We start from the raw sequence: 21,840 nt of genomic DNA, 5'->3' as shown, positions 1-21,840 counted from the left end.
TGAAAACCCTTGTGTGATTCCAGAGGGAGCAGCACAGTCTGATGAATTGCCTCAAGTGATGTCACTTGAGTCAGTGTCGACTGATGCAGAAGACAAATTAGAAATAAGTTTACATGACCTCTGTAGGCCACTTCTCATCTCTGAGGCTACAGGCTGTAGAATACATTAGTTGCTACTAGCATAACACATAGGGCGAACTGCCAGCGACCAGGTTGCATTGTGGGTAATGTTGGCATCCACCTCTTTGCCCATTTTTAGATTAGCCAGGAGGTGGCAAATAACTCAACGTAACTAAAATAAAGTAGGATAAGATATGCTAAAAATACACATTTATATAAATTGAGCTGCTAAAAAAGACGTTATTATAAGATTTTGAACTTTATTGCAAAGTCAGAAACATATAATGAAGTACAAAGTCAGTGTAAATATAAGAGAAAACTAAAAAGTTATCGTTATCGTTATAGTTAAAAGCCCATCAGTTATTAAAATTAATAATAATTAACATTACGTACAAGATCAAAAGTCTGCCACCTTTAACCTAAACATGGAGCAACAACACAATCTTCCTTCATGAATCATGAGATACTCAAGACTAAATTGAGGTTTTTACTGCAGTGTGTTGTGAAATGGTACTGTAAGTTACAGATTATGCAGCTGCAGTTTTCAAAAATTACCTCTGGTAGAATTGTTGTTGACGTCAGTAAGAAAATATGAAAACCTGATGAAGGCTCTTGTAACAATCTCAACACCTTGTTTTTGTGCCTGTTTATGTCTCCAGCTGTGAAATGAAGAGATTGTCTGAGGGATGAACACAGCTTGCAAGGACTGTGATTTTTTTCCTCGCAGTGTTATCTCGGAGGAGGGCCACGGCCTCGGCCTGGTCCTGGTCCCTGACCTGGCGGTCCTCTCGGCCCTGGCGCTCGGTTCACTGGCCCTCGAGTGTTGGGGTTGGCTGATGCCAGAGCCACATCTTTTTCTAGCTTAACGCCTTTACCGGCTGACCCGGGCTTCGTCTTAGTCGGAGTTGGTTCCGGCTCTGGCTCTGAAGATTTAACATAAACTCATGAATAACATGTTAGTGTTACATATCCAGAAGTAATTTGTTTTTTACAGGATGGTACAGAAGTCAATACTTTACATTATTAAAAAACAATATACAGTATTTATTATATTACATATTATATATTTACATTTAGTCATATTTTACTTTACTGATATATCTGAATAGAATGACCAGCTGTTCATGAATTTACTGACCAGGTTCAGGCGGAGGAGCAAGGGATTTGTTCGGCAGCAGGTCTTCCAGGTCTTTCAAGACCTGGTTAGTGCTGTCCGCGTTGTTCCTCCGGTTCTTCTCTTCATCTCGAGCCTGGACAGACAGAGAGAGAGAGAGAGAGAGAGAGAGAGAGAGAGAGAGAGAGAGAGAGAGAGAGAGAGAGAGAGAGAGAGAGAGACAAACATAACAAATATGTTAAATTTGTTTTTATATATATTAAAACTATATCAAGTAAGTGCATGGCAGATAAGACTGGTAATATTCTATATTTTTGTTATTGTTAACAGACCAAAACCAACACTGTTAGTCTATCTCCCAATAGTTTTGGCTTCTCTGCCCTGTCTGTGTCTGTGTTGTTTTGTTTTGGGGACTACTTTCAGCAGTGGATTAATACACATTTGGTGTTTAGTGCTCTACTAAGTATATTCGGGAACAGGATGTATGTGGGATTAGGTCAAAATAAACTACACTGTGTGTTTATGGTGATGAATGAATGTGTCACAGAGTGCATCAGTTTGGCCCACTAAAGTGTTACATACATCAGGCTCAGTACGTGTTAGTGGGATAAGTTCATTGTCATTAGTTTAGTTGATATGGTTAAAAATACTTACTTAACAATAAGCCACACTTTGTTATCAGAAGTATTCGCTAAATTCATTTTGCAGCACCGCCCCACTGCTGTACAGATTGTATAGTTTACACTATTTTTATTGCCATTTTCTACGCACCATCTGCATCTTCTTCTTCAGCTCATTGTTGGCGTTCTGGTAGGCCTCAGACACTGATTTCAGATAATAAATGGCCAGTCTGTAAAGGAGAAATGACAGGATTTGTCATTTTTTTGGCAGCTACAAGGGCAACATGGAGAGTTTTGTAGGATTTTAGATCACACACACACACACACACACACACACACACACAGTACAACAACTATTCATTTGTGTAATCACAAAGACGTGTATATTATGTGCATTTGGGTGTATTTCCGTTGTGATGTACACATGTGAATGTGCATGTGTTTAAATGATACTATATGCTTAATATGTCAAAACTGACAAGAAGCTCAAAAATCAAATTTAAGGGGTAAAATGGGTATAGTCAAAAGTAGAATTAAAAATCTAAAAAGGTGTGTGCATGATAGCCATTGTGTCTCCTATACACTTACACCATGAGCAGTACAGCTGGTATGATGAGGCCTGGGTTGGCTGCGTAGCTGAAGAGCGTCCCCATGAATGCTGGCAGGTCCATGTCAATCGTCTCCATGATAACGTCAAACATTTTCGGCTTCCCACTGCAAAGTTCACAATGTATGTGTAAATAAGCATGTAACTGTAACTCAATCATTTGTTGTTTTTGTATTGTTGTTTGTTGTTACCTAAAGGGTCCGCAGTCAAATGAAGGCGGCAGGGTCATGATGGTATAGACAACAGGTAACAGACTGAGAAAGAGGATGAGGAGCAGCAGACCCATGTAGAAGTTGTTGGATTTGGAGGCCTTGAAGACTCTCTCATGGGGCACATTGGTGCACATCACGGCCCAACACTGATAGTACATGGAGCTGAGGAGGCGGAGCACGTTGATGCCAACCAGCCCGGGAGCATAAAACGCACCCATCCTGAAGCACACCATGACGTGACATCATGTGAAGCACAATAATATACAATGTAATGTAATTTGTAAACAATATATAACACAGTAACGTGATGTACATGGCATAGCATAATGTGATGTTACATAATAAGATGCAACCTACTACACCATGTAACATATAACACGTGATGGTTCCACTGCAACCTGAACCCAAACACTGGCTGTATCAATGATACTGATATCATCTACGCACTCAGTGATACAGGATATGCATGAAGCAACACATGCCAATTCATGTAAACACACACACATGTACAGGAACACACTAGCAAAGAGTGTGTATAAAAATAAAGTTTGCACCAGATCATCCCTTGATTGAAGACCAATCCAAGTACGTTACCACTGATGTCAAACTCTCCATATGACGGCTAAATGTGAACAAGACAAGGATTATTTAGTATTTACTGAAAGCTTTAATAACGTGAATGAGTTTGTGCCAAAAAGAATAAAGACTCACATCATGCTAAGGTTCAATAATTGGACAGAAGAAACATTAAAGTTACTCTGCTTATTCATGTTCTGAGACTTCATAAAGGGTTAGTTTGATTCAAATGTGCTAATAACAAAGCATTGACAAGTTACTGTGACAATCAATGCCATTTTTGCACCTAAATTAAGCTGCTGTGCTCACCATACTACTCACTGTATTATATAGTGTGAATCTCATATGATCTGATGTATTCTCAAATAATGTCAGCATGAAATAATTGCTCAACAGGCCTACACTGTTGCTGAGCATGGATATTGTTGTCTGACAATGCACACAGAAATGGAGAACGTATAAAGATGTTTACTGTCTAATGAGTTCTTGACAGTTATTAAGATACGCCTTAGGTAAAACATTTAAATTAAATTTCAACCATAACATGCTTCAGCTGGAAGACTTACAAACCCAGCCTCCAAGTCCCAGCACCAGCAGTAGTTGAGGAAGCGAACAATGACAGCTCTGGCAAAGTCACCAATCAGGATGGTCAGGTAGGACACCTGGATGTCCGACACTGTCAGCTTCACAAACTCCTGAAACGACACAAATTCAGGAAAGTGAAATGTGGACATAAGGATTAGTGGCCCAGTTTGCCTAACAACATGTTCTTACAAACACGTCTCTGTATTTCTGTGTTACATCAAAATGTAAATCAGTTTTTATTTTCATTACTATGCCAACTAATGTCTCCCAGCAGGGTCCTCTGATGACATCAGCAGGGTTCATGGGGGGTGGGGTGGACTCAGAGTCGTTGTACATATTTGTGAAGTTGGCATAGTACTCCTTCATGGCCCAGATGGAGGCATTCTTAATGGCCCCTTCTTCTTCCAGCTACGAGGCACAAAGAAGTGAATCAGTCAACAATGACACAAGTTTTTATTCAGGGCACTTAAATATCTTTTTCTTTTTCTTTCTTCTAATATTTTCTGTTGCACTTAAATATCTTTTCATGTGAATCATCCATCAATAGCTAATTGTTCCATGCAGCTTTTGCTAGATACCCCTGGTGGCTAAAATGTTCATTACAACCTACAATATGAAGTGAGGCTTAAAAAGAGTTAAACAGGAAAAGATCTTAGGGGACATGAAAATTCAAACAGATTCAAATACAAGCGATATTCTGTGTGCTAACTTGGCATTTTGGTTTGAGGCAGGAACTAGAGGTTTAACATCCAGATGTAAGTCAGAACTACCTACTCTTCATCATGATGAGTCACTGACAGATGCAGGCATAAAATACAATGTTTTTCAAAAAAAAAAAAAAACATCCACTAGGCAAAATAAGAAAACCAACTGCCGAAAGGTTCTACCGGTGCCTGCCTCTTTGTTCTTCTCAAATGTATCAAGATGATCGAGACTGACAGCAATTTGCAGTGTTGAAGAAATGTTCTTATCGCCCTGTCTACTAGCAGAAATGTTCATTTTATCGGTCGATACTGATGACATACCAGTATCATTGTACATCACTATCCTGATGCCACAGGTAGGGCAAAACTAGAGCTTTTTTAAAAAGAGTTCAAAAGACGAACATTTTCTGAAGGGTTCCAACAAAGTTAGCATCATCAAGGGCATCTGTGTGAAATGGGTCCACCGAGAAAGTGTCCAGCTGGTCAGTTTGGGAAGACACACACACACACTTGTACCATACCTTGGTGTTGACCTCGTCAAACAGGGCGAAGAGAAATGTGTAGAGGTTTCCGAGGAAGAGGGCAAAGATGCGTCCGAGTTGCCACTTGAGGGCAATTCGAGGATGGTAGTTCTCCAGCTCAGCGATGGTCTCAAATAGAGGAGGACACACCAGACCCAGCAGAGACATAATGATCTCCAACTGTCCAAAAAATCACAATAACATCTTCATGTCAAAAACCTATTTCAATACAACAGACAGCACCATTTTATTTGTCTACTGTATATTGGTGTTTCTATCTGATTTTCATACACTTTCTCCCTTTAGTAGTACTTCATTTAGAACCATCTGACCATCATTACCTCGTTCTTCTCATACCAGCTGAGGTCGTCCCTGGCGGCAAACTCCTGAGACCTCTTGACCACAAAATAGATGAGGTATCCGCTACCACCAAGGCTGCAGATAATCATGACGTTAGCCAGGACTCTGAGGAACCTCCTCAGGTGAATGTTCTCATCCTTCTGGTTCTCCTGCTCGTCCACGATGGACTCCTGTTTTTGTCAAAACAGAAACAGAAAGGAGAACTTAATCTTAGCCACTGATGCATTAGCTCAACTGGAACTACAGCTGTACTGAAAAATACAGTACATATGTTTATTGTAAACCTGTTGCCATGGTTACCTTAAAACTGGTGGTGATGGAGGCGTACTTGTTGTCAGCAGTCTCTGCATTGCCTATCAGGTAATCCCAGCTGGTGAACATCTTCCAGGCAAATGTGAATTCTCCTTCATCTCCGTCTCCACCACCAACATCAGCGTTCTTGGCCATTCTGAAAAAAACACAACAGCCTTTTTTACGGACAGACAAACCTGAACATCATCAGAGGTAATCTTGATATATGTATCACTGACCAGCAAATGTACATGTACACAATTGTTTAATCTCAATGTCTTTAAGTTTTATTCTTCCTGTGTCTTCCTTTGTTTTTTATTCATTGCTGCTGCAGACTCACGTGCGGATCACGACCATCAGGCTGTAACCGAAGGTGCCGATCCCAACCATGAGGTAGGACAGAGGCAGCCTGTACTTGAGCAAGCCGATGGTCCTCTGACTGTTGTAGTATCCGTAGAACAGGACTGAATATTTACAGTAGCCCTAAAAAAAGAAGAGGTGCTATCATTATTTCCTTTTTTCCTGCACTCACCCATCTTCCTTTAGTATTTGTGTTCACTTGTGTATTGTGTATATAGTTGTGCAGCCATTTTAGCAGCTTTAAAAAGAAGGTAGGAACTCTTTAATTATTATTTACTTTGATTTCTCTCGGTTGATTACTAACCTATGAATTTCCTTGTTAAGTTATGTCAATGGATTTTCTTTATTTTGTAATATTTGTAGTATCATTTGTAAATGTATGCCATTTTTTATGCTAGACACAACAAAAAACATAATCATATATCACACCCACATTGAAGTCCATGAGGACAGAGTAGTCCTGAGCGGAATGCTGCTCTGCTCTGGGTACAGTCTTTCTGGGTATAGACCCATAGGGAAGGCCCATCAGAACCTGGAAAATGTTAAATTTTATTAAACACCATTAAATGTTTAATATCATCAAATATTTTATTTCATGATTTTTACTCTAATAAATTAATAATAAATAGATTTATGTCTTTTTTACACTATGCTTTGCTCTTTGTAAACAGCTATAAGAATAGATTGTATTGCAGCTTTTAGACTAGAGCATTTCACCTCAGGGAGGACCACAAGTCCAAAAGTGAAACCAAAAAGGACCAGGTTCATGCCATACATCCAGCGCAGGAAAATAAAGTAAGACGCCACAGATGATCCAAAGTGACCTGAGGACATTGAGGAGATTTTATAAACTCAGCATCTGTCCACTAGGAGTCACTGTTGAAGCTGTAAAGAAAACTTACTTTCCACCTCTTTGATCTTCCTCTCCCAGGGGATACAGGCTGTTCTGAAATTCTCAAAATCCCTCTGGAACTTGATCCATTTCTGGAATTTAAAAAGGAAAAGGACTGAAATTTGAAAAAAGGAAAACAAAAGCAAAAAGCAAAGATAGGAAGCTTGATTTTGTGCCAAACCTTCATCATCATCACTTTGTAGGCATACCACTTCCTGCCTTTTCCTTTCCCCAAAGCTCCTTCAAACTTATCCACGAATCGTTGAGCCTCCCTGTGAGACAATTGGCCATAAAATGAGCTGGATTTATGTTCTTCCACACTGATTTACGTCTACAGTCAAAATGAGAAGACAGTAAAACGGTCTGACAAAGACAAATATCGCGTGTGAAGTTTTCAGATGCGTGATGATATCTAACCCAAATATGAAGCAACTGCAAATTATAGTTTCCTATGAAAAGCTGTGTCACACATGAAAAACAGCAGATGTTGATTTGCATAATGTGAATATGTAAAAGTTCCATTTTACAAAGTAAAATTTATATTTTCTTAATTAGGTTTTCACGTGTGAAACAAAGATTTTTCATGTGCTGACACGTAAATTGACCCCAAACATAAAGGTTGAGTTGATTAAAGGTTGCATATGATTGGTTTTATGACGTGTCTCTGTGATTCAAGATGGAGAAGAAGAACTCAAACTGGAAACCAGGACAGGGGTAAGAGATTACTTCAGGTGCGTGAGCCGGCGCTTCATCCTCCACGGCTTGTTCCTGATGTCTGCAATCAGTTTCTTCTTCTCCTCCACCTCCTCCATCAGGCTGGCCATCTCTCCCTCTGACATGGACTCCTCTTCCCCCTCACCCCCCTCAGCTTCAGAGTTGGAATTAGAGGAACTGCAAATTAAATGGCAGATGGAGACGGAGAAGTGTGGGAGTATGTTTGTCAAAGGGACAACTTTGTATACTAAAAGCCAGATAGCCAGAAACTGGCAACATTTCCATGAAATCTGCTCACAATATTCATGTTCCCCAGAGGACAACTCGTAATGATTTTGATATCCCCCTGCTGGATATCTAACAGGACAACTCATCATTGCAAAAAACGCAGATTTCATTTGCTGAGCAAATTCATGCTCCCAAGATGATGAACAAAATTCCAAATAGTAAGAGTTTAAGAATAGTTACATTGATTCTTTGTCATGTCTTTTCTAACAGTTCTTCTACTCGAGTAAACCATTTTGACATTTTGTTTTCACACCTTGTTGTGGTCAGTATTTTTATGTTTGCCAGTATGGTTTGGAAAACAGGACACTTTTATTGTGTGTAACGTAATAAAGTCATTTGGACTGTTGGACCTTACATTATGTAACTTTTATGCTGCTGTTAGCTGGCGTTAGCTTAGTTAGCCTGAAGACAGACACCAAGTTGGGCTTCTTGCTGCTGGAGCAGTAAGTGATACAAATACATGTGTACAGCTGTCCATATTTATGGCAGTGGCATTGCACTCTGAACAAACTGGGGGAGCTCAATCACAACAAATCTATTACTTTAAAATAACTATCTGACTCCTTATGTGTAGTTTTACATCCTCTGACTTACCTGCCGTCAGTCTTCTTCTTTTTCTTCTTGTCGTCATCGTCCTTGTCTTTCCCCTTGCCCTTCCCTTTTCCCTTCTTACTGTCCTCCTCTTCATCGTCATCATCATCCTCATCCTTTTTTCCTTTCTTTCCTCCCCTCCTGCCCTTCTTTCCTTTCCCCGCATCACTGTCCTCCTCATCACTGTCCTGAGCTTTGCCTCCTTTCTTCTTATTGGCTGCTCCTCCTCGCCTCCTCTTGGGAGCATCGTCCTCGCTCTCATCCTCATCATCGCCACCACCGCGTTTCTTGTTGGGCTTCCTGTTTCCTCCTCTGCGTCCCCTTGGAGCATCGTCTTCCTCATCCTCATCTTCCTCCTCGCTGGCTGCCTTTTTCCCTCGGCCTTTTCCCTTTGCACCTCCTCTTCCTCCTGCCTGCCTCTTGTTTCCTCTTCTCTTGGCGGCATCATCTACATAAAAAATAAACCACCCAAATTACACATTTGATACTGTTAGATTAGACTGTGGGCTATAATTCTTTCAGTTCCATGATGTGCTGTTTTATTCACTCACCACCACTGTCACTCAAATCAGCGTCTACTTCTATCCCGACTGAGGAAGAACAGACAAAGAACAATCACATACTTAAGCAGCTCAACAGATCAGAAGCACATCCATCTGCACTCATAACAATTATAATTCTGTTCTACAATTCAATCATCAAATTCAGCACAAGAAACTTCCACCTTAAACGGCAATGTTGCTATAGCTGAGTCTAAAAACTGTTTGATAGAGTGAAGTCAGAGGTTGTTGGGCAGACAACAACAGAAGAAGTCTTCTTTCACAGTCTTTATGGTCCCAGTGTTTGGTGGTATACGGAAGAAAATGCATTTGTTAGATAAGAGATCATAAAGGTAACATAACCAAACATAACATTTTGTTTGTTCGCCACAAAAACCCTACAGGGCACCTTTAAAGCACCACTGTGTCCAGCCTCACAGAGCCGCTAGCATGCCTGAACAGTCACAGCCTTGGTGAAGTATTGGCTTTCCTGGTCGATACAGATACCCTAACATCCTGAATGTACCTGAAACGTATATTTAGTATCATCTCATGAGCACTGTCCAAATTGAGCTCCAGAGAGCTCAACAGTGGGTGGAAACCAGTGGAAACAACAAAAGCAGAGCCGTGATGCCTACATGCTATGTTACACTCATTCTAACTCTCACTATGTTAAGTTCCTGCTTGTGGAAAAGTGCCACGACTTATGTCCTCACCTCTGACATTAAAGTATATAATGTTATCTGCAAACAGTGAGTGGTTGTGAAGTTCAATGAGAAAATAAGACAAATCATTTTAAATTTTACAACTCAAATTGCTTCACAGGTTTGTTTTGATACAGGAAACATTTATCTCTTATAAAATGAACCAGCATACATCAAATATCATTGCAACCTGCACAAATGACATCATTAAACAGCACAAAACAAAAGAGCCCTCCAGTCCTCAGGCCTTCAACTCACCATCTTCCACTGCAGCCACATCCTTTTTTCTCGGCATGATGAAAATTAAAAAGCGTCTGTCCTCTGTGTCCTCTGCAGCGTTCACCCAGTCTACAACCCCCAGCAGGTTGGCTCTCCTCTGCCTAGGCTCCCCGCCAGCACCCAACTCAGGTATCTGACTGTGCCGTCACTATGACGACTGCTGCATGTGACCCACTCTCAACAGGTGCTGCTGGGTTGGTGCAGTAAAGTTCTGGAAAGCAAAGGTGATCCACTGTTGCTTATCAAGCAGAGAGGCCGTGCCAGGATGTGTGACAATCATGTTTTATTGTCATTACACAGAGGTGGTGATTTACAGCTGAGGTTCATGTCAGGCGTGAGAAGTGAAAAAGCATTTAGTGGGGCTCCATTTGGCCAGACTTGACTCTTGTTTCCTGCTTTGTTTTTCTTAAATGGGTAAAAGGACCACATCATCTACAGACACTCTCACTCCTCTTGTTATTGGAGAGCACACACATACACATACACACACACACACACACACACACACACACACACACACACACACACACACACAAACACCAGACGCCCTAAAGATTTAATGAAGGTTTAGGTTTCTCTATGCGAGGCTCATTAGGCAAACAGTAAATATCCCAAGGTGACCTTGCAACTGTAGTATCTTATTGTTTTATCGTTTTCAATAGAAACGCAGCAGGTCCAGAGTCAGCCAACCTGCAGCAGAGGCTGACAGCAGCTACCTGTGTGTGCCTGTGTGTGGAAACTGGACAGAAATACATTAGAGCCTCATTAAATAATAGAGTAGAGCTCATTTTTCACATCTAAAATGATTCGATTACACGGTTGTCAGTTCCTACATGTGAGTTGGGGATCACACCCCATTGCAGGTGTTCAGGTGAGTGTGAGTTGACACTACTGCTGAATTCCTGCCCCCAACTGTTCAGATGGACACAAGCGGTCCAAATGTGGAGAAAGATTATCTGACAGCATAATGTTTTTTCTTTTGGATGATGCTAGAGAGCTGATTACATCTTTGATGGTGTAATTATTTAAACCACCTTAAATGTTCAGAATTAAATAGACGTAGAATAGCAAGATGTGGGTATGTATGGCTGTATGTATAAACACAGGTGTAGGTATATGTACAGGTATGTATTAAGGTGCTAGTATGCTTTAGAAGTTCTTGCACAATTATTGAACAGCTTCAGAAACCGCTCCACCCACATGTTTCTGATATCAGATTAGAGGGTGGAGTCCACTTTCAAACACAATTCATGCTGTGATTGGCCAGTGTGTGGGTGAAAAAGATGCCATAGTTTAATATGAACAAAAATACAAAATTCTTCGTAATGTGGTCCTGGTTTTGGTGAACCAAAACAGTAAAGTTGTGGGATGAAAAGATAAATAATGAGTCACAAGAAGTTGAAATGCCCCACAGAGGTGAGAGGAGTGGCAGAGTTGGTGATAATTTGTGGAATTATCTGGGTTTCTCACTACAAGAACCTCTTTCATATTACACAGTCATTTTATTCATTGATAATATGAAACTATTAATTATAGTTGTTTGTTTTTTGTTTTATGTATTAATACCTCTTACTATGAATGTTTTTTCTTAGATGACTTCTAGCTCCTAACCTAATGTTTAGACCGTCAATGCCAAACATCATGAGCACAGTTTTGTTTCTCTGAAAACCTGCTGCAGGAAAGTACAAAAAATAACCAAACAGCAGGAATGAAGCATTTTCTCTGGACACATTTGTGGTTTTGACACAGATTCCTAGCCACCCTGCATATTCTAAAAGAGCATCACATGTTTCTAAATCAATATTTCATGCATGATCACCATGAATGATGCATGAGCAATTAAAAGTTAATGGATCACATCTAGCAAATGCTGTAATATTACAGCACAGCTGGGACAGGTCAACAAAATGTGTTGTACTATACTGTACTAAACTGCTTAGAAATTTCAGCCAAGACTGTCAATATCAATCACTCTTAAATGTTAATATGAGAATATATTATTAATAGTATTAATCACATTTTCCAAACAGTGCTGATGTGTCAGAGTTTTATTAATTTTGTGTTTATTTTAAAATCACTCCCTTTAAATTAGGCTCGCATTTGTGGTATTTATTAGAATATTAACTTGTTTCTTTATTTGTCTTCAAGGTGTCCATAATGTCACACCTACTTCGTGATACATTAAACATTGATGTTTGGGTTCTTGTTCAAATGTTACGGTCTGTTAAACAGGGTTAAGTCTGTCTGTTCTGCCACCTGGTGGTTATTTACTAAAAGAACTGACCAAAGCAGGACATGTAACAACAGAAAGTACTGTAACATAACTGTGTATTAATGAGCTGTTGGTCAGATATTAGCAGGACATGTTTAGTTTTGTGAGAATACATAATAGTAACCAAAGTAAATTATAAGTTTCTTATATATCATTCAGAATGCACTAAATGTGTACAGAATTTATCCTAATGCTGAATGATCTAAAAATTTTAAATAGTATCAAGGGTCAGTATAAGTCTGTGAAATTCTGCTCAGGAATAACTTAAAGGTGTGCGGCTGTATACTGTAAAACTGTGGAAACCCAGAGATGGACACGTGTCACACTGAAGAAACAGTTTTGTTTTGAATTTATAGTCAGATGTTCACAGAAGCAGTTTTATTTCCTTCTTTGTGTAACCTCAATTATAATGTTCGAACAAACCAATAATAATTATTTGAAATGAGACGTAAAGCCTTCTATTATGTCGTTGCGACACATTGGGAACACATCTTCTCGTTAATAAATGCTGTAATAAGCGTCAGTTCTGCTTTCTTTTTTGCACTCAGAGCTCTTACAGTAACTTAAAGTATTCACAGGTCACGTGAACTGAACTTGCATGCAAAGTGAGACAGCTCATCCCACACACAATCCTTGTGCAGTCATGCTTATTATGCAGCGCAGCAGTGAAAGGGTTATTTCTGTGGCAGGAAAATTTCCGGTTGGGAGAGCACACTTACTTACTTTGTACAGTAGAGTGACTTAAAATCTCAGAGTTCACCATGTACGCAACACTGATATTAAATTAGACTATCAACTATAATAATGTAAAGATTTGTGTTAGATTTTTTTTTTCAATGCATTATCAGTATTGTGATTTTTTTATTGGTTGTCCAGTATATTAATAACAAAACTAGAGTCAGCAGCCTGTATATTAACACATTAATTTACCACTCATCTATTTTGTAGCGTACTTTCATTTTTAAACACACAATCCTGCACAATACACACAATGATTTTACTTTGAGATCTTCAGAAAAAAGGAAGAGAACAGGGGAACCAATAAAGTAAAAAAAAAAATCTTTACCTTTTGTGTAATTTATTATTATAAGATTGTGTTCCATTTATAATATGAAACCTTATGTGTTGACAATGTGAGTTTAAACAGACCAGGGCAACTTCAAATATTCTTAATATTTTCACAGAGGCACAACAGTTGTTGGGAATATTACTGTAACATTCATGTAAGAGCATTATTGGGTCATGCTTTAAAAAGCAAAACTGAATATTTTTGTATCTATTTGGGGAACCATTTCTATTAATCCTCGGGGGAGGCTGACTGGTTGAGGAACAGAAGTGTTTGTGACACCGTGTGCTGCTCATCGAGTGCCCCCTGCACGTGTGTGTATGAAAACATAGAGCCCACATGGTGAGGCAGAGCGGCGGGTGTCATAACGTGACCTGAGGCCACACTCGCTGCAGCAGATCCGGTTTCCCCTCCGCAGAGACGTGAGTCACATGGAGGCACAGAGCTGTGGCAGGCAGCAGGCTGTGACTGTCAGCTGGATGTTCCACTCAACATCTGAACCGCCGTCGTCATTGAACGCAGATAGAATTATTAAACGTGTTAATGTAGACACCAAACTGGACTTAAAATAAAAGCGCTTTGAATTCTTGATTTCATATTTGTGAACATAATTTATTTACATCATACAATTTATTCTGTATTATTGGAGGATTACGCGCACTGCAGTATATAAATAAAGATGTTTGTACAAACTTGCACAACTAAAGGGTAAAAAACAAAACAAACAGATTAAGCAGCCAGACCAAAAAAAATCAACAAAAACTGAAAATTATTAATAACCTACGACCTCAGGTCACACTAAGTCACCGCGGCACACAACCACTTAACCTCATACGATACTCATACACCGGCTGTCGACATCTACACCCACAAACACACACGCACACTGTGTTTGATGCACAGTGCGCAACACTCCGACACTCCCAACGCTGTGAATTTGTCAGCTCACATTTTTTTTAAAAATTGAGGAAAACATTCAATAGTGAAGTAAAAGATGAAAGTATTAGTGGAGCTAAACCCTTCCAAAAAGGCAAAAATTAATACAAGTTTAGGCTACTTGTCATACAACAACACACACAGCATACACACCACTTTTCTGGGAAAAACAAAAAAAACAAACAAAAACTAAATGTGACTTCAGTGGATGGTTTGAAGACCTAAAGAGCAGGAAGTCCATGTCCCTGTCATTCAGATCCCGGGTCACAGCATTCAGCCCAAGATCGACAGAGAGAAAAAGTAAACTGTCAAACTACGTTGTATTTCTAGTGCCTCACACACACAGCAGGAGGGAAGGAATATGAGCCAGCGAGAAAGGGCCGGCGACAAAGTCTCTTCTTCAAAGTCTCTTTTTTAACATGTGGGAGTAGCTGTGTGTATGAGGAGGGGGGGAGGCCAGAGTAGACCACACTCCAGCGGCACAGAGAAGCATTTCAGGGATGATAAAAACTTACCAAGACGCAAAGTCTGACAAGTAAGGAGGGTTAAACTCTGACTGGACAAAAAAAAGAAAAGACAAACAATGATAACATCCATTTTGCTACTCAAGCCAGCAGAGAGCAAGCACGGCTGAGACGACGCCATCAGCCAACAGCAGTAACAGTCTGAGAGTCCTAACAGGCCCGAATGTCCGAGCTCGTTCCAGGCAAAGTTCAAGCGATCTCAGGGGAGGGGGGGGTCACAAAACAGACCAGACAGCCATCGACAGCATTTTCAAAGAAGGGCAATGACTTTTTTTTTTCTTCTTCAGCAATCTCCCTCATTGGCTGATATGGACCCACCCCCTCATCCTCACATATGCAATGTTTGTTCAATACATCTCTCCAAAAGTGTTAAACTCACACACACACGAGAATGAAAGCTAAAAATATACGTGAACTTTCATGCACTGGGGGAAAAAGTCCTGACTGTGTAACAAACAAGAGGGAGGAGAAAAAAACAACAACGGGTCCTTCAGGAAGAAGGTTGGGCTCAAGTCCTTTTTTTTTTTAAGCCGATCGCTCCCAGTATTCAGAGTCAACCTGAGAGTCCTCTTCATATTCTCTGGATCTTGTCAGCAACCACCACTGGGTTCTCTTTGCGGATCTTGTCAGCAGCTTCGGCTTTGTAGTCGTATGGACAGTTATGCTTGTCGGAGTAACGGTGAAGTCCGCAGAACAGATTCCCACAGCGGCAGTCAAAACCTGAAATAGCACAGCAGAGGACAGGTCGAGGCAAGTTAATAACAGGTGCTCGCAACAACAAAACATCCCTAACCGCACACATCCTGGCACACGGAGCAACATGAGAAGTCATCATCGTGATCAGAGAGCAGCCGGTTACTTCTAAAATGACTAGTAGAGGCATAAATCTGTATCTTTTTAGATATTAGAGCTAGCCAATGTCTTTTGTGGGCTCTTTTTTACAAGCCCTTTAAATAAAAAACAAAAAGTAGGAGCATTTAACTTCAAGGAACACCTTTAAGCTGAAATCAATAACTTTTGAACCAACATTTATGCTCATCTTTCTCCTTTTTAGCCTCATTTTTACATTTACTGAAGAAGACTGACGAACATCACTGTCGTTTTTCATCAGTTTATCTGCTACTTGCGTTCTGCTGTGTGACAAAATGGCAGCTCTGCTCAGCTCTGAACAGATTGTATTGGCATTCTCAGCCAGAAGCATGGCTGCTACCCAGAGCAATCTCATTGTGGAGCCACAGAAAATGTTCCCGTCTGAATGACACATTTAGTCACACCCTGTAAATGACTAAATCGGCGTGTTTGATCTAAAAGAAGTTACAGTTTTATCCGTGGCACTTCTTACCTGTAAGGCCAACCTTTTTGCGGCACATAAAGCAGCGATTCTTCTTGGGTTTTGGGGGCTCTGGGGCTTTGAACTCCTCACTGCCAGCAGTGGAGGGGTGGGAGGCTGAGAATGTGGGCTGACTCAACACTGGAGACACACAAGATGAACACTTCAACTCAGTAAAGTAGCTCTCTCTTAGTTACCCACACAGAGGACACAGCATTATTTCTTTTTTAAAAGCACTTCTCCTACTAAACACCCCCTTATGCATGTAAATGGAGAGGAGATCATTTAGATTTGAGCAATTTCGATATTATATGTGAAAAGAATTTCTGTTTTTGACCAATCCCATGAGTTTAATTTGTCACATAAAGGTTCTTGATCTTAAGTGTTAATGGGCCTACCCTGTAAATCCATTGGCGTACATTCCACTGTACTCAGTAAAGTGATATCTTTATAACTATCTTGGTAGAAGTATAAACTCTGTAACACGTCCCTGTCAGGTACCCACCTGGCTCTGGGAGCTCTACTTTGCTTGCCGACGCGCCTTTCTCCTCAGAGGAGAGACTCATCTCAGTCATCTGTTGTGTTACAGAAATGGCTGTTGAAATCCCACTGCAAAGGACGAAAAGACTCAATTAATTGAGAAGCTTCATATTACAGGAGAGCAAATGACACAAACATATTTTCCAAATATCCGACTATCTTTATCCACCAATAAGACAATAAACAAGATGCTAGTAAGTAGTTTAAGTGGAGGTGTGTTTATTAGAAAATTACACATGAATGACGTATGTGAATGACTATGTGGTAATTAAAACTTGTGTACTCAACAGCTCACAATCTTTGAAGGCAGAAGAATAAACCCTGGGGGATCCCCTCACCTGAGAGCCTCGGAGGCAGCGGCCTCAGCAGAGGCGGCGGCCTCGGCTGCCACCTCTGCAGCAGCGACCGCAGCAGCTGCAGCATTATTCAGAGTGGCCTCTAACCTCTGGATGGCCGAAGCCTCGGCTGTGGAGGCACTGCTGCTGCCTGAGGGAGGGAAATTTCACCGCATGTTACAGTCAGACACAGGCAGGCTGGGAGTTTTGTCCTACATGGAAACAAAAGAAAAACTGTGATAGGCACAGCGGGTCTTACCCACAGCACTCAAAGTACTGACTCCTCCATTGTTCTGTCTTGACAGGTGCTCCTTGTGGCACACAGAGCACATGCCATTAGTCCTAGGGTTGCCGTAGAAACCACAGCCAGTGGGACAGAGCATAGGAACTGGGCTCTGATTGGTTTCCTGGGCCATAGCGACGTCTGCCACCTGGTGAGCTGACCTGCAGGGACAAACAAAAGACACGCTGGAGTGAGTGAGGAGTGTTTGTGTGGGTGTGACCAACAAACAGGAACAAATCTGACCCAATAAATTATAAATAGACAAATGACAAACAACTCCAGCATGAATTAGCACTGATGGGTGGAGTCACACAAATCAGGGCTGCTGAGCGGGCAAAAAACCATCAAGAATTTTCAGTTGGTCAAAAACTATTCTGATGACTCAGCGTCATACCATTAGTGCAGAAGGGAACGGCCAATTAATTGCCTTGTCAACAATTTCCCAACATTTATCAAACAAAAATGCCAAACATCCACTGAACCCAATCTGAACCTCCACTGGGTGCTCAGACGAGAGCAGTCCTGCGTTAAAAACTGATTTAATGTTGTTTTGAGATGAGATATCATCTGGAATCCGAGGTACTGTGACGTTGTTATTCAGCTAAACTCAGCAGCATTACAGCCAAGAGTCACACCAAAAGGCATCAATAACCAAGTGCTGAGTCAGGAGATACTGACGTTGCACCATCGCAAGACTCAAGCAAGCAAACAAATGTGCGTAACTCTCAGCTCAAAACAATGGCAAACCCATACCACATCTGGCAGCAATTATTAATGAGTTTAGTGACAGCTCATTAACACCATCAGCCATTAACACTCGCTTGACCTGACTTTGACTTACTTCGCTGCTGAGCTAAACGCTGTTAAATGAGAGCAGACTGTCGCTGATCCCCGCTGACAGAAGCCTCTTTCTCCGGTCAGTCAGCTTCCGATTCCTCGAAGGAGGCGGACCTTGAGTTGAGGTTATTTTGTCACACAGATTTTAGGATTTATTTGGGCAAAGCTCTCTAGGCTGCTGGATTACAATTGCTGTTAAATTAAGTTTCCCTTTGTGCCTATTTTGTCATAGACGGCCACAAACATGTCGTGTTTGTAATAATAATAAAGTGAATAAATACTTCTTGTTTTCTGCCACACACTGCACAAACTTGCATCCGCCTCATAAGGACATTAGAGGAAGTTGTTGTCACGATATCATTGGAGGGAGGGGGGGCTGTTTATGATCACTGGTAAACACAAGGGAACCAAAATCGAGTTCACGTTCCGGTGGATTGCATCAGAGGCCTCCTCTTCTTCCCAAAACTTTCATCACCACACCACTGCAAGCCGCACCTTCACGTGTGTGTGTGCGTGTGTGGATTGCAGCACTTCCACGCAGCTCCAGGCTCACATGGATCTGTGTGTGTGTGTGTGATGGTGGCTTCCCTCTCGTCACAGGAGTGCAATGTGACACTGTAATCTCAAAGGAGCACATGTGACACAGACACTAAGAGTTACCTCAATACAGTAAGGACATGAACACATCTATTTATAGACAGGCCCAGAGATGGTTTCAAGTCAGTGTTTGTATCCTTGTCAGAGCAGGTTTCCTAATCAAAGATCATGAAGAGAGGTGGCTGCCAAACACTGTATATATTTTAGACCAGTGTTGGTGATAAGGGGACAGATTCTGACACGGGTACAAAATTCATCACATCACCTGCAGATCACATGAGTCGATCACGTTTATCGCAGAGACAAAAGCCTAAAATCACCCACGAAGAAGTCGTATGTAGAGCATGATAACGTCAAAATCTCAGGCAGGCTATCAACCCGAGGCTCAATAACACCGCCTTAAAGCTCGGTGTGTTTCAGTGGAGCTGGTCTGAGCAATCAATATCTTTTCTTCTTCTTCTCTTGGCTGCAGTCCTCGGTTACTTCCTGACAAACACCGGGCCACAGCAGTGTCACTTCTACAAATCCACTGAGTCATGCTAGCAAGCTAACGGCTGCTACCGGGGGCTTACTCTAAGAAAGTACGCTACACGGCTCCGAGAAATGTGGACATGATCCACGCTGAGCACAGCTACGAGTGGTTCCAGTTAACAAAACACACAAACGAAGAGTTATATTTAGTGTAGCTGCTCGCATGCTAACGATGGTTAGCCACAACAACTGTGTGACTCTCGTGATCCGGCTAACGTTAGCACGCTACAGTGTTAGCATTGTTGTCGCCTCTGCTTTGTTTGTTCTTTGTTTTTGTTCCCGGCACAGATGGACCCAATATTTTGACAATAACTCACAACAAAGTGTCTTCGCGAGTATTACAACGCGAAATATGTGTGTGGATTAAAACGGTGAAGCGGACACGTCAAATGAAAGTAAAACCTTCACACAGACAACAAGACACCACACGTAGCTATTCTACAAATGCTAGCAGATTAACGTTAGCGACTTAAATACAGGTTTGTTTTTTTCTACTACGTGGACAGGTCGGTGTTGAGGAAAAAGCAAACATGTTAAAGTTAGTGTTTTAGATTTAATAGGCGCCATGTGAAAGTTGTTTTAGATCCACAGCAGCCTCGTAGTTTGAGAAGTTTTCAGCGACACGTGCTAACCAGACGAAACACTTCTTTAATCCTCGCTCGATAATCCAGTTTCACATCAGACACTTTGAGCTGAAATGTTACTTCACACTGTTTATGTTGGCGTTTCGCTCTTCACTTCAGAAACTTCCCAAACAATCACTTATGCTAACTGGCTACGGTTCAAGTCATTAACTTACCTTCTGTGTATGAGAAACGTCGGTTTTCAGAGAAACTTTCTGGATTTACGGAATAACTACGTTTATCTCGAAGCTAACTAACTAGGGCCGTCTAGGTACGTCGTCGTTGTTTGTGTCTGTCTTTCTTTCTTCTCCTCAGGTCTCCACTCCGCCTGGCAGTACCTTCGGCTAATTTCGTTGACGTCCTCTGTCGCTGATTTGTGGTGGCATCTGTTTTGCTTTACGTGGTGCGTTTACGTCCTCTCTCTTTCCGGTGGACGTCACGGAAATTGTGACCCTCTGATTGGGAGACAGGCGTGGTGGAGTGTGTAGCCACGAAAGATTTCAGGCTATCATAAAAACAATCAAACCTGCTTCTTCCACCGAGCTGACAGGCTTACAGCTTCAAAGTTCAAAAAATCAATATTCATGTCATCAGGAAGGGTCGACGCCGACGTACTGTCTGTAGAAAACAAGTCTGAGAATATATGTTGCCTTCAAGTGCTCCTCGTAAGCTTCACTTCCCACAGTGTTGTCTGTGCGTTGACTATTCAGCTTTGTTTGCGAGCCCACCCTGTCTAACCTTGTTCTTTGTGGTGGTAGCTGTATCTTACAATGGACAGCTCACTAAAATGAACAGACAGTCCTGTGACTATCATACTTGTATTGACTGCTAAAGAGACCTTGGCATAGGTCAGAGAGCCTGTCTGAGGTCACATGGCTCCTTTAATACTGAGTAACTTATCTGCTGATTCCAAGTCTGATATTTATTTTTAACTACTTGTCTTTTCTTGGTATTATTTCTTCCAACACACCAACAGTACCATATACCACAGCTAGTTTGCAGTCCCTGTACCTAGATGGGCCTTTATAGTACTATAATACTATATAATACTATAATTTCACAGCTTGGGATAAATAAAGTATATCTATCTATCTATCTATCTATCTATCTATCTATCTATCTATCTATCTATCTATAGAAATACACAGAATTCATCAAGAAAATAGATACAAAACGCAAACAATGTTACAATGAAAACACACGGGCAATCACTTATGATTACAAGACTGATCTATTTTGAGTGCCCTAAACAGAAAAATACAGTTGTATATTTTAACCTATATTAAAATTAGTATAGCAGTTTGAAGATATGTTTGAAGGCAGAATGTTTTATGAAAATTTGGATTGTCCTGGTACTGAGAGTGGTGTGTTTTTTTCTTTTTTGGGTCCACTATAAGGGGTTCATTATAATTCCTCCAGGAACCCACCTATGAATGGAAGTTATAAGGCTGCTCGGACTACACGTGCACGTTCTCTGATAAACCATCAACTGTGTCATACTTTAGTAGCTTGATAGAGAGAAGGAAAGCCGCTATGTGTAAGCTATAAAAATGACACACTGAAGGTCATTAATAAAACTGACAAGCTCTTATCTGTTCTTAAAAGAATTCTGACAATGTTCAAATATTTTGTCAACAAGCTTGGAATAACATAGCTCACTATAAATCACATAATACACTAAAGCCTGCAAATGTGGTCAACAGACTATAGACTTGATAAACTGCTTTAAAAACGATAAACTTGGTTTCCATATACTTCCCATATTTCTTGAAAACATTACAAATAGAAGATAAGAAAGCACTGCATGTCTGTGTGTGTGTGTTTGGGATGGGTGAGGACTGATAACTGCTGATTAACGCATTTCATCAAACAGCACACGTAAACGCATTA

At 40.9% G+C, this 21,840-nt stretch overlaps 2 protein-coding genes across 2 annotated transcripts; both read right to left on the bottom strand.

The window, feature by feature from the left end:
* Positions 1–477: 477 nt before the first annotated feature.
* tmc2a (transmembrane channel-like 2a) lies at positions 478–10,126 on the bottom strand. The gene is made up of 20 exons (XM_019272842.2): positions 10,056–10,126; positions 9,106–9,144; positions 8,558–9,002; positions 7,688–7,852; positions 7,143–7,233; positions 6,972–7,053; positions 6,787–6,893; positions 6,503–6,601; positions 6,050–6,192; positions 5,719–5,866; positions 5,400–5,588; positions 5,059–5,238; positions 4,083–4,241; positions 3,815–3,943; positions 3,227–3,294; positions 2,652–2,891; positions 2,442–2,567; positions 2,005–2,083; positions 1,258–1,369; positions 478–1,042 (listed from the first exon to the last, which is right to left on the bottom strand). Exons 1-20 carry the CDS (start codon positions 10,090–10,092, stop codon positions 849–851), a joined length of 2,832 nt encoding a protein of 943 aa, XP_019128387.1. The 5' UTR covers positions 10,093–10,126; the 3' UTR covers positions 478–848.
* Positions 10,127–14,005: 3,879 nt separating this feature from the next.
* On the bottom strand, positions 14,006–20,421 carry zfand5b (zinc finger, AN1-type domain 5b). The gene is made up of 6 exons (XM_010735843.3): positions 20,127–20,421; positions 17,339–17,523; positions 17,083–17,230; positions 16,710–16,813; positions 16,217–16,345; positions 14,006–15,594 (listed from the first exon to the last, which is right to left on the bottom strand). Exons 2-6 carry the CDS (start codon positions 17,493–17,495, stop codon positions 15,446–15,448), a joined length of 687 nt encoding a protein of 228 aa, XP_010734145.1. The 5' UTR covers positions 17,496–17,523; positions 20,127–20,421; the 3' UTR covers positions 14,006–15,445.
* Positions 20,422–21,840: the final 1,419 nt, after the last annotated feature.

This window comes from Larimichthys crocea, chromosome IV (genome assembly GCF_000972845.2).
Source record: "Larimichthys crocea isolate SSNF chromosome IV, L_crocea_2.0, whole genome shotgun sequence".
Taxonomy (NCBI): domain Eukaryota; kingdom Metazoa; phylum Chordata; class Actinopteri; family Sciaenidae; genus Larimichthys; species Larimichthys crocea.
Note: the sequence above shows the minus strand (reverse complement) of the source record. Positions and strands in the feature narration are given on the sequence as shown.